The 20,004-nt window shown below is 43.3% G+C and overlaps 1 protein-coding gene across 1 annotated transcript in view; it reads left to right on the top strand.

The window, feature by feature from the left end:
* Positions 1–413: 413 nt before the first annotated feature.
* Positions 414–20,004, top strand: part of LOC115138175 (chemokine-like protein TAFA-1) — a 291,162-nt gene continuing 271,571 nt past the window's right edge. The window contains exons 1-2 of the mRNA XM_029674723.2: positions 414–973; positions 11,509–11,642. Coding sequence (XP_029530583.1) covers positions 11,519–11,642 — 124 coding nt within the window. The 5' untranslated portion in view covers positions 414–973; positions 11,509–11,518. The remainder of the gene's footprint in view (positions 974–11,508; positions 11,643–20,004) is intronic.

Genomic DNA, 20,004 nt, shown 5'->3' with positions numbered 1-20,004 from the left:
CACACACACACACACACACACACACACACACACACACACACACACACACACACACACACACACACACACACACACACACACACACACACACACAGGGACACACACACAAAGGACACACACACAAAGGGACACACACCCAGTGACAAGCATTCCAGCTGTAAAGCACAGAGCATCATGTCTTGAGTGGAGGGGGGTTAATAGGCATGCTTCATTAGATGATAGTCTCGATGCAGAAGTGGGCAGTCTTGCTTTAAGACATGTGATCCAGCTCTCTCACTCTCTCTCCCGCTCTCCCTCTCTCCCTCTCTTTCTCACCCTCTCTCTCTTGGTCTCTCTCTCTCTCTATGGACATTCCCTCGCTCTCCCTTTCGCTCTCTGGCTGGGCTGTATTGTAATACACATATAGACACTACTTAGTGCTTTGGAAAGAGGGTTGAGCCTCACACACACAACCAGAGCAGCTTCTCAATGGGGGGACGGAGCCAAGAGGAGACAGAACTATCGTTCCGCTGGAGCCAATCTCCGTCCGTGTCTGAGAAGTGAGGAGGCAAATTAACTCCCTGTCGTCACAAGAGGGCTTTCATCCTCACAGGAGTAAGAAGAGAGAGAAAAGGGAGAGGGAGAAAGAAGGAGAGGAAGGAGCTGCTGTCTGCGCTGATATAAAGGTGACCTGAGCAGCTTTCCATCCTGTAAACCCTGGCTAGTTTGTGACAGAGTGTCGTGGCTGTGAGCTGAGGAGGTTTCTGGTGACTGCACTCTCAGGATTTCAGACGGACAGTGAGAGGAGGGAGCCGAAACAACAGAGCTCCTCACCCTCTTATCCTGCAGCGCTGTGCTCATTTACACCTGGATCTTTGTTGGGAAACCCTGGCCTCAGACTATGGATGGATTTAAGACAGTGTTGTGAGTCTGTTGGACAGACGGTGATACTGACAGCCGGGCTCTTTTTCTTCTGACCACACAGACCACTCAGGTAAAGGGTTTGGGGCTATTCTTTGGGACTCTGTTAGTGCTTTGTGATTATATTCTGTTCCTTTTGAAAAATTACTTTCATTTAAAACAATCGGATTATGGAGCTGTTTTAAGATAAGGTTTAGCTGTCATGTTTGTAAGAAGTGGAAGGGCTCCAGGAGCCACTGTATTAAGATGACAGGTATGGGCTGTGAGCAACAGACAGGCAGAGCATGTGACATGACCAGCATACATGTGTTGGATTGAACTGCTGTTTGGTTTAATGAGGAGTGTAGGCTATGCACATTCCAGATATGGCGTGTTTTTGGACATTTCCTGTTGTCTGATATGCTGAAAGTGCCATGCAGTTCTAAGTAGGGCAGAGATGTCAGTCTTATGCTGCTACTTATGGAACACAATAGGCAAGGCTGTAACATGCAAATGTTCTAGCCCAGACTCTTCTTTATTCATTTTAATGCAAGGCTATATTACAAACAGTTATTAGTCTTAATTAAGATCTGAAATTGACACATGAAATCCATATCAAGTCTATTCCATTGACATTTTTCTACAGGCTATCCTAAGCTGAACCATGTCAAAGGCATTTACTTACCATGTACAATTGCCCCTTTACAACCATGTTGTAGGGAAAGCTTGCACATCAGCAGGAAGCCTATCTTGTGCAGAGACTGTGCGCAGGTGTGTTCGAGCAGGGGCCATTGCACTACGTGTTTCGTCTAAATTGGCCGGACATTGGATGCTCCTAAGAAAGGCAATGTAACATCTATTCCACAACCATCAAGGCCGATATAAATCAATGGTCTAATTAGACCCAAAGAGACAACTAAATGGCTCATTAAACAGGCGCAAATGGCCAATCCTGCATGAAGTGCGCATTGTTTTGTTTTTTCATAAAAAACACAGAGGTAGGGATTCAAACTAAAAGTCATGTGGAAATGAATTGCTTTACATAGCACTGACATGGTGATTTTTTATTTTTTCATGTGGCTACCATTAACTTGTGAAAGTTTACATTGAAATTCATAGGCCTAAGCCTGTGTGGTCCAAATATCTTTCTGGGTCTCCTCTCCATCCATATTCTCTCGCGCTGTCGGTCAAGAAAACATTCCTTATTTGACATGAATGCATGCTGACAGTCCAAGAGTTGCTCAAAGCTGAAACGAAAGGAGGGGAGGACGAAAGAGCAGCTTCTTCTCTTCATGCCTTTGTTCAGGCTAAAGATTCCGTTTTTTTTTCAGGAACAAGGCAGTTTGCCAGAGAGAAACAGCGCTGTAAAAAGCATTCCCTGGGGAACAGTTCACATTTCCACAAAACTGCGGATTACAGCGGATTTATTGCAGGAGAGGGGATTACAATATGCCGTTAATAATTATATGATTAATTTCTGCTTGTTGAATATTCAGTAGGCTAGTCTCAATGTCATTTCAGAGTAGAGGAAGGTCTACTTTTTCTCAAACTGACATGCACATACCAAGTTTCTAGCCTATAATTTGGAGAGAAAAGAATCTAGATAGGCAGCTACACAGCCAGAGTATGTGATAGCAACAGAATAGCCTAAATAGGCTACATGTGTAAATGATTCCCCACTTCAAATAGTCTTTGAAGCAATTGTTTTCACAATTTATAAATGTGAAACGCTTATTCAGTAATAACTCAGAAGTGGTGTAAAACAGGCATTATAGCCAAATAAGCACGGACGGACTCCAAGGTCTTTTTTTGGTGGTGTCTGGACCGAATGTTTTGTGTTTTTTTTTTTATTCGGTCTGGACCGGCCTTGATTTCACAACCAATCTGAACTAATCATAGACCTAAAGTACCATTAAAAAGTTTGCAAACACCTACTCATTCAAGGGTTTTTCCTTTCTTTTTTACTATTTTCTACATTGTAGAATAATAGTGAAGACATCAAAACTGTGAAATAACACATATAGAATAATGTAGTAACCAAAAAAGTGTTACAAAAATTAAAAGATATTTGATATTCTTCAAAGTAGTCACCCATTTGCCTTGATGACAGTTTTGCACACTCTTGGTATTCTCTCAAACAGGAATGCAAACCTGGAATGCTTTTCCAACCGTCTTCAAGGAGTTCCAACATATGCTGAGCAGTTCTTGGCTGCTTTTCCTTCACTGTGCGGTCCAACTCATCCCAAACCATCTCAATTGGGTTGAGGTCGGGTGATTGTGTAGGCCAAGTCATCTAATGCCGCACTCCTCTCTCCTTCTTGGTCAAATAGCCCTTACACAGTCTGGATGTGTGTTAAGTCATTGTCCTGTTGAAAAACAAATGATAGTCCCACTAAGCGCAAACCAGATGGGATGGCATATCGCTGCAGAATGCTGTGGTAGCCATGCTGGTTAAGTGTGCCTAGAATTATAAATAAATCACTGACAGTGTCACAAGAAAATCACCCCCACACCATCACACCTCTCCCTCCGTGCTTCACGGGGGGAACTACACATGCAGAGATCATCCGTTCACCTACTCTGTGTCTCACAAAGACATGGCGGTTGGAACCAAAAATCTCAATTTTGGACTCATCAGACAAAAGGACAGATTTTCACCGGTCTAATGTACATTGCTCATGAATCTTGGCCCAAGCATGTCTCTTCTTATTTTTGGTGTCCTTTAGTAGTGTTATTTTTTTTGTAGCTGGTTGAGAGAATGTCAATACTGTTCAAAGCTGTCATCGAGGCAAAGGGTGGCACTTTGAAGCTACTTGGAAGAATATCAAATCAAAATATATATTTGATTTGTTTAACACTTTCTTGGTTACTACATGATTCCATATGTGTTATTTCATAGTTTTGATGTCTTCAATACAATTCCACAATGTATAAAATAGTAAAAAGAAAGAAAAACCATTGAATGAGTAGGTGTATAGGTGTGTCTGAACAGGTGTGTCCAAACTGTTGACTGGTACTGTATATGTTTGGTTCAGATTTCATCCTGTCCGGCCTTGATTTCAACATCCACAAACATACTGTCCGGACCGGCCTGTATTTGGCCAAAACATGGAAGTCTGTCATTGTTTCAGATTTGGTCCTGTCCATACCAGCTTTGATTTGGCCCAAACATATACGTCTAGAACTGATTCAGATTGGTTCGGTCTGGACCTGACCAAATCTGATCCAATCATAGACATCTATGTTTCACAAGTTTGAACAGCACAGTGCAGTAGAGCACAGCAGAGTACACCACATTACAGTAACGTATAGTAAAGAAACAGAGTACAGTACTGTAGAGTACAGTACAATACAGTAGAGCACAGTAGATTACAGTAAAGTAAAGAAACCGTACTGTACTCTACTGTGCTCTACTGTGCTCTAGTATGGATGTGCATCTTTCTCCTTAAAGATGATTAGATTCGTATCTAGATACTGTACACGGGCTCCGATTCAATACAGGAATGATATGCTTTTGTTTGAAACGATTCAGTGCAATTCGGTTTGATTCGAGGAATGAATCGATGCGATTTGGTTCGATGTGATATGATCCGACACACTAACATTTGTTGCATAAACACGTGTGTGTGTGCGCGCGCGCGCGTGTGTGTATGTGTGTATGTGTGTGTGTGTGTGTCTGTGTGTGTGTGTAAATTATTTAAATGTCTATGGGGTTTGTAAGCACCTGAGATGAGCCATAAGGTTGACTGGGCATCTACAACCCCACTATCAGATTAGGGGGAGCAATGTATAGGCTACTTTTTGTCCACTTCTGATCTGAAATCACCATCACCCGCTAATTAACTTGTCGTTTTTGCAGATTAAAAGTAATTGAGCTGGTAATGTATCAATATTTATCTTAAGAAATTTGCTATGACATAGCAAATTAATTGATAGAACAAATCAAATGGTTTTGACCATTTACACATTTTTCCTGGAGTGAGATTCTCTTTTCCTCCCGCATTGACCATGCAGTGCGGCTCACAAAAGTGATTGCTGTCCTAGTTATTGGAATTATCAACTTTACCCTGTATAACTAAAATCTAAAAATGACCATATACACTGATTGTTTAAAGCAAAACTACCAGAACTATTGCTCATGCTAAACCTGAACAATCAAAACAAAATCAAATGTGTTCACCGTGGGGACGACAATGGAAATGGTCAGATGACGCAGATGCTAAGCTACAGGACTGTTTTGCTAGCACAGACTGGAATATGTTCACCACATCAGTCACTGGCTTCATCAATAAGTGCATCGATGACGTCGTCCCCACAGTGACCATACGTACATCTCCCAACCAGAACCCATGGACTACAGGCAAAATCCGCACGGAGCTAAAGGCTAGAGCTGCCGCTTTCAAGCAGTGGGACACTAATCCGGACGTTTATTAGAAATATATCCAGACTGCTGGAGCGGACCAGCCACCACCAGCCTGAGGAGAGACACATGGAACGAGGAGTTAATGCGGTAATTGGGGGGAAGCTGTAACACACCTCATTCACTCTCCTCAGGACTTTAAATGGCTCCACAAACCGCGGACCCAGCTTCCGACAGGGCAGACGGAGGGGCAGGTTTCGGGTCGAGAGCCAGACCCTGTCCTCCGGTGCGAACACCGGGGCCTCACTGCAGTGACGGTCTGCGCCAACTTTCTGAACCAGTCGTTCACCGCAGGTGCCTCGGTCTGACTCTGATGCCAAGGAGCCAGAACCGGCTGATACCCCAATACACACTGGAAGGGAGAAAGGTTAGTGGAGGAGTGGGGGAGTGGCAGAGCGTGTTCTGGGCCATCTCTGCCCAGGGCACGAACGCCACCCACTCCCCTGGCCGGTCCTGGCAATAAGACCTCAGAAACCTACCCACATCCTGGTTAACTCTCTCCACCTGCCCGTTACTCTCGGGGTGAAATCCTGAGGTAGGGCTGACCGAGACCCCCAGACGTTCCATGAACGCCTTCCAGACTCTTGACGTGAACTGGGGACTCCGATCAGACACTATATCCTCTGGCACCCCATAGTGCCGGAAGACGTGTGTAAACAGGGCCTCCGCACTTTGTAGGGTCGTAGGGAGACCGGGCAAAGGGAGGAGACGACAGGACTTAGAAAAACGATCCACAACAACCAGGATCGTGGTGTTACTCTATGAAGGTGGAAGATCGGTTAGGAAATCCACTGACAGGTGCGACCACGGCCGTTGTGGAACGGGTAAGGGTTATAACCTACCTCTGGGTAGGTGTCTAGGAGCCTTGCACTGGGCGCTCACCGAGCAGGAGGAAACATAAACCCTCACATCCTTAGCTAAAGTGGGCCACCAGTACTTCCCACTAAGACAGCGCACCGTCCGACCGATCCCAGGATGACCAGAGGAGGGTGATGTGTGGGCCCAATAGATCAGCCGGTCGCGGAAGCAGACGGAACGTACAGACGCCCAGCTGGACACTGAGGGGGAGCGGGCTCTGCACGTGAAGCCCGCTCAATGTCCACGTCCAGCTCCCACACTACCGGCGCCACCAAGCAAGAGGCGGGGAGTATGGGAGTGGGATCCATGGGCTGCCCCTCTGTGTCATACAGCCGGGACAATACATCTGCCTTAACGTTCTGGGAGCCTGGTCTGTAAGAAAGGGTAAACACAAAACGGGTGAAAAATATGGCCCACCTTGCCTGGTGAGGGTTCAGTCCCCTCGCCACCCGGATGTACTCCAGATTGTGGTGGTCAGTCCAGATGAGAAAAGGGTGCCTAGCCCCCTCAAGTCAATGTCTCTACGCCTTCAGGGCCTTGACGACAGCCAACAACTCCCGGTCCCCCGCGTCATAGTTTCGCTCCGCTGGGCTGAGCCTCTTTGAGAAGAAGGCACAAGGGCGGAGCTTTGGTGGCGTACCCGAGCGCTGAGAGAGCACAGCTCCTATCCCAGCCTCGGACGCATCCACCTCCACTATGAACGCCAAAGAGGGATACGGATGAGCCAAACACAGGAGTCGAGGTAAACAAAGCCCCCAGGTGACTGAAAGCCCTGGCCGCTTCAGCTGTCCACTGCAAACGCACCGGGCCCCCCTTCAGCAGTGAAGTGATGGGAGCCGCTACCTGACCAAAACCCCGGATAAGCCTCCGGTAGTAGTTGGCAAACCCTAAGAATCGCTGCACCTCCTTTACCGTGTTGGGAGTCGGCCAATTACGCACAGCTTCAATGCGGTCACCCCTGATGTGGAAATGCGATACCCTAGTAAGGAGACAGACTGTTGGAAGAACAGGCATTTCTCAGCCTTGACGTACAGGTCATGCTCCAACAGGCGACCAAGCACGTTGCGCACCAGGGACACATGCTCGGTGCGCTTGCAGCACCACGGGAAACGCAGGAGAGTCAATATTGAAAAAACAAATTTTCTCTGTGTGACCCCCTGCGTCACCATGCCCAAAGGAGGGGTGGCCTCCCTAATTAACCCTGACCCTAATGGTCGACTATCTAAGGCGTGAACGGGGAAGGGCACATCTATGGGAACAATGGGGGTCCCTAAACTATGAGCTAACGCTCTATCAATTAAATTCCCAGCTGCGCCTGAATCTACGAGCGCTTTATGCTGGGAATGCGGGGAAAACTCAGGAAAAGTGACAGACCCAAACATATGTGCAACAGAGGACTCTGGGTGAGAATGGTGCCAGCTCACCTGGGGTGACGCCAGAGCGCCCTGCCTGCTGCCTCGATTCCCAGAGGAACCAACCCGGCCCGACCAGCAGTGCTACCTCTGTGGCCACAGATGGTGCACGAGCGGAAACCCCCTCCGGTCTCCCTGCGCACCGCCCCTCCCAGCTCTATGGGTATAGGAGAGGGGCTGCGGGAGGATGGAACCACCAGACCCTGATCTGGACGTCCGTGATGGTCCAATGCCGCATCTCCCTCTCTCCACACGCGTTGGCCCACTCCAGGGCTTTCCTGGTGAGGCACGAGACGAGGGCAGACACCCTCTCATGGTCCGATGGAGCTGGGTGCACCGTGGCCAGCTAGAGGTTAAGTTGAAGGAGGAACCCCTGGCAGTTGTCAGCACTCCCGTCGCACTCCTGTGGCAAGGAGAGACGGACCCCACTGGGCTCAGGCGGGAAAGGGGCGCTCAGGAGAGACCCCGTTTGTGCTGGTGGAGGTGCTGGAAGACTTCGGCGGAAGTCGTGACAGTGAATGTGACAGACGGGAACAATAATAAATATTATATGTTGTAATCCTCATTTGGCTCCTCTTTCCTAAATTACATTTTAAAAAAGTAATATTATTGTGATAATGCTGGTCATAGAATCACAAACCCGAAAATATGCATTTTCAACATCCGTAAATGCCATATTTAAATTTTTTATTCAGAACTGAAAAGTTACCTGATTTCATGGTCTGGAAAATACGCATTTTCAATATCCGGAAAATACGTCCTTTCATCTTTCATTCAGATCTGAAAATTAAACTGATTTTAATGTCCGAAAAATATGTATTTTCAACATCTGAAAAATACAGTATGATTTTAAATGTCAGATAAAAACATTTTTTTCACCTATATTTCAGAACCTAAATTGAGCCAATTGCAATGTCTTTTCAACTTAGTTTTGCTTACTGGGAGGTCTCTTTAGGTCTGCCGATTCTTTGTCATTTATCAAAATATTTGATTTGATTTGATTTACTATAACAAAAAAAACTACCAAGAGGACAACACAATGGCAATCTGTGCCATACTACGGTCCAAACGTGTTTCACGAACAAGGGAGATAGCGAGAAGGCGCTGGACATCAGTCTTTCAGTTGAGGTCAGGTATTTTATTTTACTGCAATTGATCAGTGTTCAGCAGTCGACTTGAATATAAAAGGTGTCAATATTTTTTATTTTTTATTTCACCAGATAGGCTAGTTGAGAACAAGTTCTCATTTACAATTGCGACCTGGCAGAGAGAAAGCAAAGCAGTGCGACACAAAGAACAACACAGAGTTACATATGGAATAAACAAATATACAGTCAATAACACAATAGAGAAAAAAAGTCTATATACATTGTGTGCAAATTAGGTAAGATAAGGGAGGTAATAAATAGGCCATAGTGGGGAAATAAATACAATTTAGCAATTAAACACTGGAGTGATAGATGTGCAGAAGATGAATGTGCAAGTAGAGATACTGGGGTGCAAAGGAGCAAAAAAACAATTAACAGTATGGGGATGAGGTAGTTGGATGGGCTATTCACAGATGGGCTATGTACAGGTGCAGTGATCTGTGAGCTGCTCTGACAGCTGGAGCTTAAAGTTAGTGAGGGAGATATGGGTCTCCAGCTTCATTGATTTTTGCAAATCGTTCCAGTCATTGGCAGCAGAGAACTGGTATTGTGAAGCTCAACAAAGTCACATATAGATGTTTTGAACATACTGTGCAAAAAAATGCTAATATCAGTACCATGACTTGAATAGGATTTGAACCACAAATGCTGAAACGTTAGCATTTGGAAACAGTACCAAATAAACTAAACCAAAGCATGGATTGCTGTTTGTGATAGATTTTGGCAGATTGTGGTAAATTGCGTCATTCTGGCAACAATGGCTAACACTCAAAGAACATGCCATAGAATTCTGTGGCACCCAGCAAGCAGTGCTGCAGTATGCCACAACTTTTGAAGGAAGAACCACGGTATCTTTCAACTACGCTGTGTTTAATATACAATTTGAATCTATTTTATCAAATATAATCCACAGATTGAGAGTTGAGGATAAAGACTTTTACTAAGAGTATTAGTATAGTATCACCTTACCGACCAGGTTTCTCCAGATCTCCCACCAATTTTTGATTAATGTTGTGCTTTTTCAGCCATTCCCGAACCTGAGACTGGAAACTGGTTACCTGAGGGCTATACCAGAAGAAAGGGTATATTCTTTCTGTATCCTCACAACAAAATCTGCAGAGCTGCGATGATTGTATACTCTAAATATTCAACATTTTGATGGTGGCAAGAACAATAGTTTTAGCTGAAAAGCACGAAGTCTTAAACCTTGCGTCATTTTATATCACTCATTCCCCCTGTGCCATAAAATCGGTACATAAAAAAATCTCTTCCAAGCTATTTTGCAATCTGTATAGCACAGCTTTGAACATTCTGCTGTTCAAATGAAACTGGTATACTTTTTTGGGGGTAATGCTGTAATTAATTGGCTGTAATCTTGGATTGAGCGGACCTTCCCATAACTCTGATAACTCCATGAAAGACATAATTCTACCCTTCCAATTTACTATATAATTTACAAACACTCTGAGATTGTTTATCAGTATGGGACCAGGTCACTTTTACAAATGAGGATGTGGAAAATCTACTGAATGACTGGGATGCAGTTTTGGAAGGCTGTAGTGAATCCAGGACCGAGCATGTTTCACAATGGAATTATGAGGAGAGGAGGTAGCAACACCTGGAGAGGCGGAGTTATTATTCACTGTGAGGAAGGGCGAGCGAGGCGTGGGTCCATATGTCGGCCTTCAGCATCCGTTAGGCGATCGTTAAATGAATGGCCAAGGCGTCTCATCATGCCTTTATGTGTGGAATGGAAGCATACATTTTGGGCCTTTATGTTTTGAGTTGGTAGGCTGCAGTGTGTACATGGTGTGAAGATGATGATCAAAATTGGTTGATTTGTGATCTTTGGTTTAAGTGGTGTCTATTTTCCAATTGCACAGTGTTGTTTGGAACTCATAAAATATGTCCATCGTTGGAGAGTTGACTGTGTTGCGGGTAATATCTTTGCTACACATGCAACACTAGGGATTTAATGGTCCTGTTTTCTCTGTAGCTACCCTATACACAAGTCTGGGATATTTTTTTTGTCTCTGAGTCATGTCACAATAATTTTCTGTTCTCATGTAGTATGGTGATTTTTGACAAGTTTGACCTTGTCCCTTTCTCTTCAGATAGAGTTGTTTTGATTGTCCTGGGATAGCCCTCCCCATGTTGGCCTTGCCGATCAATGTTTATACCTGTTTTTTCTTCTAAGAGCCATTGTCCCTAACTTCACCTCTCCTAACCTCTGTCATTTGGTTTGTGTTTCTTTTCAATATTCCTTCCATGTATTTTGTGGGTCACCCTCCATTACCCCCTCAGTGTTTTCTATCTCCTCTATTAGACACCCTCTGCCATGTCTCTTTAACCCCCTCTCTGATTTCCTCCTGTAGCTGCCCCTGCCATGTCTCTTTAACCCCCTCTCAGTTCCTCCTGTAGTTGCCCCTGCCATGTCTCTTTAACCCCCTCTCAGTTCCTCCTGTAGCTGCCCCTGCCATGTCTCTTTAACCCCCTCTCAGTTCCTCCTGTAGCTGCCCCTGCCCTGACATGTCTCCTTAACCCTCTCTCTGCCCTCCTCCTGTAGCCACTCTGCCACCCTGCCCTGTCTCTTTAACACTCTCTCTGCCCTCCTCCTGTAGCCACTCTGCCATCCTGCCCTGTCTCTTTAACCCTCTCTCTGCCCTCCTCCTGTAGCCACTCTGCCACCCTGCCCTGTCTCTTTAACCCTCTCTCTGCCCTCCTCCTGTAGCCACTCTGCCACCCTGCCCTGCCATGTTGCTTTAACCTTCTCTTTGCACTCTTTCTGCAGCCGCTCTGCCATGTCCTGGTTCCTGGGCCTGTGGATTAGCTTAGGCTTCCTGCTGCTGTGCCAGGCCACACTGTACGAGACTATCCAGCAGCACCACGTTCCGCGGCCCGGACGCAATGCCATACAGATCCTGGGTGAGCCCCTGTCTCTGTTCTGTCTGCCACATCACATGCTACCCAGTACCCAGCCAGTCTCTCAGGGGAGCTCTCTGAGAAGTGTCAGGGTATAATAATGCTATGTTACCATTCACTGTGTCCCTGGTGGATACAGTGAGAAAACAGTCTTCTGTCTTTTTGTAATAGCGATGGTTTTTGATGGTGGTTTGAAACCACTATGGTAGCTACTGTGAGAAGAAGAATAGTGCCCTGTGGTTGCATTCATTTTTGTGCTTGTTTGTTTCTATAGATGCTAGCATGGTATATTGGATTGTTTGTTTCTATAGATGCTAGCATGGTATAATGGATTGTTTGTTTCTATAGATGCTAGCATGGTATAATGGATTGTTTGTTTCTATAGATGCTAGCATGGTATAATGGATTGTTTGTTTCTATAGATGCTAGCATGGTATAATGGATTGTTTGTTTCTATAGATGCTAGCATGGTATAATGGATTGTTTGTTTCTATAGATGCTAGCATGGTATAATGGATTGTTTGTTTCTATAGATGCTAGCATGGTATAATGGATTGTTTGTTTCTATAGATGCTAGCATGGTATAATGGATTGTTTGTTTCTATAGATGCTAGCATGGTATAATGGATTGTTTGTTTCTATAGATGCTAGCATGGTATAATGGATAGTTTGTTTCTATAGATGCTAACATGGTATAATGGATTGTTTGTTTCTATAGATGCTAGCATGGTATAATGGATTGTTTGTTTCTATAGATGCTAGCATGGTATAATGGTTTGTTTGTTTCTATAGATGCTAGTATGGTATAATGGATTGTTTGTTTCTAATGGTTCATTGCTTATGGCTCCAGCTCTTACATACAGTACCAGTCAAAAGTTTGGACACACCTACTCATTCAAGGCTTTTTCTTTATTTGTACTATTTTCTACATTGTAGACTAATAGTGAAGACGTCACAACTATGAAATAACACATACAGAATCATGTAGTAACCAAAAAAGTGTTAGACAAATCAAAATATATTTTATATTTGAGATTCATCCAAGTAGCCACCCTTTGCCATGATGACAGCTTTTGCACACTCTTAGCATTCTCTCAATCAGCTTCATGAGGAATGCTTTCCCAACAGTCTTGAAGGAGTTCCCACATTTGCTGAGCACTTGTTGGCTGCTTTTTCCTCACTCTGTGGTCCACTTCATCCCAAACCATCTCAATTTGGTTGAGGTCGGGAGATTGTGGAGGCCATGTCATCTGATGCAGCACTATCACTCTCTTTCAGCCAGTAGGTGTGTTTTGGGTCATTGACCTGTTGAAAAACAAATGATACTCCCACTAAGCATAAACCAGATGGGATGGTGTATCGCTGCAGAATGCTTTGGTAGCCATGCTGTTTACGTGTGCCTTGAATTCTAAATAAATCACCAACAGTGTCACCAGCAAAGCACCCTCACACCATCACACCTCCTCCATGCTTCATGGTGGGAACCACACATGCGGAGATCAACCGTTCACCTACTCTGCATCTCACAAAGGCACTGCGGTTGGAACCAAAAATCTAAAATTTGGACTCATCAGACCAAAGGACAGATTTCCACCGGTCTAATGTCCATTGCTCGTGTTTCTTGGCCCAATCAAGTCTCTTATTTTTATGAGTGTCCTTTAGTAGTGGTTTCTTTGCAGCAATTTAACCATGAAGGCCTGATTCACGCAGTCTCATCTGAAGAGTTGATGTACAGATGTGTCTGTTACTTGAACTCTGTGAAGCATTTATTTGGGCTGCAATCTGAGGTGCAGTTTACTCTAATGAACATATCCTCTGCAGCAGAGGTAACTCTGGGTCTTGAGCTGTTCTTGCCATTATATGCACTTGGTCTTTTACCAAATAGGGCTATCTTCTGTATACCCCCCTACCATGTCACAACACAACTGATTGGATCAAATGCATTAAGAAAGAAAGAAATTCCACAAATTAACTTTTAAGAAGAAACGCATTGCAGGTGACTACCTCTTGAAGCTGGTTGAAAGAATACCAAGAGTGTGCAAAGCTGTCATCAAGGCAAAGGGTGGCTACTTGGAAGAATCTCAAATATGAAATATATTTTGATTTGATTAACACTCTTTTGGTTACTACATTATTCCATATGTGTTATTTCATAGTTTTGATGTCTTCACTATTATTCTACAATGTAGAAAATAGTCAAAATAAAGAAAACCCTTGAATGAGTAGGTGTGTCTAATCTTTTGACTGGTAACTGTATAACTACTTTATCTTCAAAGTTGTTTTTATTGACATTCTCATACATTCTTTGGAGTAAATATTTTGTTGCTTGGAGTTGATTGTAAATGTTTAAGCTCAGCTGCAGCTGCTGTTTTGATCAGAGGTTGAAACTCCCCCTCAGCCCCAGATAGACAAAGAGCACTTTTTAATGGGAGAGGATTCTCAGTGTGGGGAAAGAGTGACTGCAGCATCCTGAATCTATCAGACGAGCTGTTTGGTTGATACGTAGGACAAGCTCTAGGCTAAACACCCCATCAGTATGCTATGAGTGCAGGCTGCTTTGATCACAGTGGCTCACATGGAAATTACAATTATGTTTCTCTCTCCCTCTCTGGAAACATTCAACAATTAAATCCAGTTCCTTGTCGACTGTGGGGGCAAAGGGGGAGGGTGCCAGTGAGGTGGGTCTGATTTTCCCCATTTATGTGGCAGCAGACAGTGGTGGAAAAAGTACACAATTGTCATTATTGAGTAAAAGTAAAAGATACCTTAATAGAAAATGACTCAAGTAAAAGTGAGTCACCCAGTAAAATACTACTTGAGTAAAACTCTAAAGGTTTTTGTTTTAAAATATACTTAAGGATCAAAAGGGAATATAATTGCTATAATATACTTAAGTATCAAAAGTAACAGTAAAAGTAAAACTCATTTCAAATTCCTTACATTAAGCAAATCATTTGGCACAAAACACTCCAACACATAATCTGCAAACAAAGCATTTGTGTTTAGTGAGTCCGCCAGATCACAGACAGTAAGGATGACCAGGGATGTTTTCTTGATAAGTGTGTGAACTTGACCATTTTCCTGTATTGCCTAGCATTAGAAATGTAATGAGTACTTTTGGGTGTCAGGGAAAATGTATGCAGTGAAAAGTAAATTATATTCTTCCGGAATGTAGTGAAGTAATAGTTATCATAAATATAAATATTAAAGTACAGATACACCCCCAAAACTACTTAAGTAGTACTTTAAAGTATTTTACTGATGTACTTTACGCCAGTGGGAGTAGAGTTGCGGCGTTCATTCTCTCCCGAGCCATGTGTCTTTGGCAGAAACAGGTTGCTTTAAGCTTTTTTAACAATGACTCGCTCCCCGCAGCTGCTGACAACAACAGTATTCCAAACCCCTTTCACCAGGAAACCAGCTGCTGACAACAACAGTATTCCAAACCCCTTTCACCAGGAAACCAGCTGCTGACAACAACAGTATTCCAAACCCCTTTCACCAGGAAACCAGCTGCTGACAACAACAGTATTCCAAACCCCTTTCACCAGGAAACCAGCTGCTGACAACAACAGTATTCCAAACCCCTTTCACCAGGAAACCAGCTGCTGACAACAACAGTATTCCAAACCCCTTTCACCAGGAAACCAGCTGCTGGCAACAACAGTATTCCAAACCCCTTTCACCAGGAAACCAAATCCCAACACCTGTTAAACATTGATGCTATCTATCTGTGCTTGTCTCATTCTCCGAGCCATGCTGCACCATGGAGTGAAACGACAGTAATTGAAGCACAAGGCCCAAAAAAGGCATTTATTTCTCCGACGTGATGTCAAGGCAAGTATGTTGATAACGAATTAGCTTTTTAACACGAGAACCGCCTGCATCTAGAGAGGTCAGCTAAGTTAAGGTTGAGAAAAATATCCTCCTGTTCTAGTTTTGTGAAAGTTATGGTCAGCGAGATCAGCTCACACACACACACACACACACACACACACACACACACACACACACACACACACACACACACACACACACACACACACACACACACACACACACACACACACACACACACACACACACACACACACACACACTTATTCTATCCTTGTGGGAAACTACAAGTAATTTCCATTCTGAGAGCAGGACTGTTCAGTCTGAGAGTAAGTGTTTTGTCTGAGAGCAGGACTCTTCAGTCTGAGAGTAAGAGTGTTTTGTCTGAGGGCAGGAATGTTCAGTCTGAGGGTAAGAGTGTTTTGTCTGAGAGCAGGACTGTTCAGTCTGAGAGTAGGAGTGTTTTGTCTGAGAGCAGGAGTGTTCTGTACTGTGAAAGTGGATGATTCTTGGCACAGAAGAGCAACGGATGCATTTATTGTTCAGTGTGCTATGGAGAAGATTGAGATGGTCAATCAGCAGCATGTACTCAGTGAGTACTGTCACTGGCTTATTTTCAAATTCTAGAATGATAGAACGGCTAAGTTAAGCTCAGGCTATCTACAACTAACAGTAATAAAGCATTACAATAATTGGCAATGGCACGTTACAATACATGCAGTATAATCACTATTGGATGTGTTGACATTCACTATCATAACTCCAAATTGATGTTGCCTTTATGTTGGCCGGGTGATGGACACTTTTTGTTGTTGTTGTTTTACTGTACTTTCAAGGCCTTTTAAGTGCTCATCAATCTTACTCATGTGCATACTGGCGTTAACCGATCTAACGAGAACTGCTTTCTCGGAATTGAAATGCTATGATGAATATTTGTATTAGAATTGATTTTATAATCTTAGGATGCTCTCTGGTTTCAGCGACCAGACTATGGGATATAAATATACTGTATACAGTGTGTGGAGACAGACGAGAGTGAGATCTCAGATTGATAAACACTTTGGTTTTATGCTTGGCTGTTTTCTGGAATCAAATACAATTGAACAGGTTAATGGATAGTCATAATTGAATAGGAGAAACGTTAAACAGAATTCAACCGGGATGCATCATATTTACCTGACATAATGCATTCCTCTGTACGATGCTTTCATCTGGTTACATACATGGTTTTGATGCTGAGAACATTGTAAACATCTTTTTTTTTTAAAGGAACTTTACATGTTACGCTTCATAGGTTATGGCTCAAAGCCTTTTAAGATGGCTACAACTTTTGGCAGTCAATACACAAAACAAATAGCTCTGCGTGTGAGTGGTTGTGCTTCTGCCTTTGGGCTGGACTCAGTCAAACTTGCCTTTGACGCAGTATTTCTGTTTACACAACTTCTGGCCTTGTACACACGTCTTATTTTGAAAACATCCATGTCTATCACATATTCAGAATATTGCAATATCGCCTAGTCTATATGTATTATTTTCTAACAAATTGTTTGATTGACAGGCATGTGTTCTGTGCCAAAATTAAGCCTTGAATGAATGTGGATCCCGATATGAAGGCGGATTTTCACACTGGCTACCTGAGCTCTCTGGTTGAGTGAGTGAATGGTGCAGTAGCTCTCTGTGTTCAGATGCGGGTGTGGACATATCTCTACACAGGGGAAGTGAAGGTCATGTTGAGCAAGGTACAAATGTAATCCTCAAGCCTGTTCAAGCATCTAACAATGTTTGAAAAAACGGCTTATCCCCTCCTGCAACAGCCAGCTGACAGAATGCCACTGTGCAGTACATGCATACCGAAAATATATGAGAGAGATAGGGGTTTTCAACCTCCATTTCTTTCTTTCTTTGAATATTTCAGTGACAAATATGCTGGTCAAAGTTGAGGCTGGGATTGAGTAACGAGTTGCCTGACTGCTCCATCACCTACTCAGGAAGTGGCGCCGCTGCCTTCCCATGAGCCTCTGCTCTGTGGCCTCCCCTGCGTCCCCCCGCGCCAGGAAGATTGATGGCGCCCTGATTCTGGGCAGCCAATTCTGGTCTCTCAAGAAATAATCCACTACATTGACAGATGAGGGGAATGTGACATGACATACAAGCCCAGCTCAGCTCTCTCCTCACCTGCCAACCAGCACAGTAGTGCCAGGAACATTCCTGAAGAAAGCAGGCTGCTGCTGTGGATTTTACTGGACACTCTGCAGCCCAATAGAAGGGTCAAACTGTAACATCCAAAGGTATATGGATCGTTTTTGTTTGCAGGAGTCAGATTGGAATCAAACATTTATTTACAGTCAGTTTTATGTTCAAATGCCACTGAATATTTAATTGTTTCCCTTCCAAATAGAAGTGCATTGTCATTGTGTCTCCTATCAATGCCCACAGGGAGGATATCAAATACAATGGCGAGGCAGTCGGTTAATGATAGTGGCAGAACTGTTTAAGGCGCCCTTAGATCTCTGAGGGCACTAGCTGATTCCCATTCCAATGTAGGCTACAATATTAAGATTTACAGTATCATACACCATTATTAGTTCTGATGGAGAAGTCTTCAGCTGTCATTTTGACAAAACAAATATGGTGTTATCAGACACAATTAGAAGTCAATTGTTTGTCGCAGTGTCGGTGCTAAACTGTCTCTCATTGTTGATTAAATCAGCAGAACTGGTGACTGACAGGTTAGCCAGTTGTTTTCCACATTGTGCATGAAGATGCAAGCAGCCACTATGTGTGACTGTGAACTAATGATGTGATTAGGAATCACTTGATGTGATGATGTGATGAGGAATCAAAAAATATATTCAGAGGGAAATTGTGAGATATAGGCTGCTTCACGAAGTGGGAGGCTGAGGACTTGGTTTTGGAGCAATTCATGTGGATTTTTTAAATGGTTTATAGCATAAGGTGAATAGGTCATGAATTCCACATTGAAGCTAGTCTCTCATAGAAAGATTATGTGTGTAAAGCGAGAGAATCTGTCAGGACCGAACAGGATGCATCAGATAAGGCTAACAGTAGTTCCAGTGTTTGGGTTTTTCTTCACTTGTTATTTGGTCAAATCATGATTTCGAATTTTGGAAGAGGAGGGGACAATTCACCTGGAACTTGCAAAGAGAGAGGGTGGAGCTCCTCACTCCGATTCCGCTCCTTGTTCTAGCATTTCTTGATCTCTTCTTTTAACATGAATCGACCCAGAACTTACTCAGGCAGCCAACCAATTATGTGATACTTTAGTTCTGGGTTAACCGAGATTTTACTGCGGCAAACATGGCTTACCCATAGCATTTATAAAATGGTTAAAATGATTAACCTATTCACAGATGATTGGAAGGTGCTTTAATGAGATTCATGTTCAATGTACCATGTGATATGCAATACTCCCTCAGTCTGGGAAAACTCTTCAGGCATAAAAACATGAAATTACTATGATTATCCATCATGACATAGAAATAACCACACAGCTAAATTACACTATTAAAATTGATTCCTAATCACATTATTAGTTCACAGTCACACCAAATGGCTGCTTGTATCTTCATGTACAGTGTGGAAAACAACTTGCTAACCTGTCAGTACTTTCACCTGTTCTGCTGATTTAATCAACAACGAGAAACAGTTTAGCACCGACACTAGATCAAACAATGTACTTCTTATTGTGTCTGACAACACTATTCGTTTTGTCAAAAGGACATCTGAAGACGCTAAACCAAAACTAATAGTGATGTATGATACTGTAAATCTTCATTTTAAAGTGAGCAATAGCAGAAAATTCAATGTCAACCGATAAGGAGAAACCTAGCTGTCAATGTTGTTGAATGGAGTCCTATGTTATGATGACCAGATTGACCACCCTCGTAACTGTCAATGTTGTTGAATGGAGTCCTATGTTATGATGACCAGATTGACCACCCTCGTAACTGTCAATGTTGTTGAATGGAGTCCTATGTTATGATGACCAGATTGACCACCCTCGTAACTGTAAATGTTGTTGAATGGAGTCCTATGTTATGATGACCAGATTGACCACCCTCGTAACTGTCAATGTTGTTGAATGGAGTCCTATGTTATGATGACCAGATTGACCACCCTCGTAACTGTAAATGTTGTTGAATGGAGTCCTATGTTATGATGACCAGATTGACCACCCTCGTAACTGTCAATGTTGTTGAATGGAGTCCTATGTTATGATGACCAGATTGACCACCCTCGTAACTGTAAATGTTGTGTTGAGGCTTTTTATATGACCAATGTATATGATTCTGACATCTATTTTGTGGTTTACTTTGACCCTTTCTGCTGTGGGGTCTTTTCTGTAGGATGAGATGTCTGAGTGTAGCTGGGTGGGTTGGTGAACCTTGGGACATCTATGTTTTGGTAAATGAGGACTGGATTGAATTTAGTAAACTTACATTTTTCCATTGCCATGAGGATGGCTAGCTCAGAGGAGGTATGTTTTTCCTGTTTGGAAAACATAGCA

The sequence above is a fragment of the Oncorhynchus nerka genome, linkage group LG2, assembly GCF_034236695.1.
Source record: "Oncorhynchus nerka isolate Pitt River linkage group LG2, Oner_Uvic_2.0, whole genome shotgun sequence".
NCBI lineage: Eukaryota > Metazoa > Chordata > Actinopteri > Salmoniformes > Salmonidae > Oncorhynchus > Oncorhynchus nerka.
This window is presented reverse-complemented; position numbering and strand designations above follow the sequence as displayed.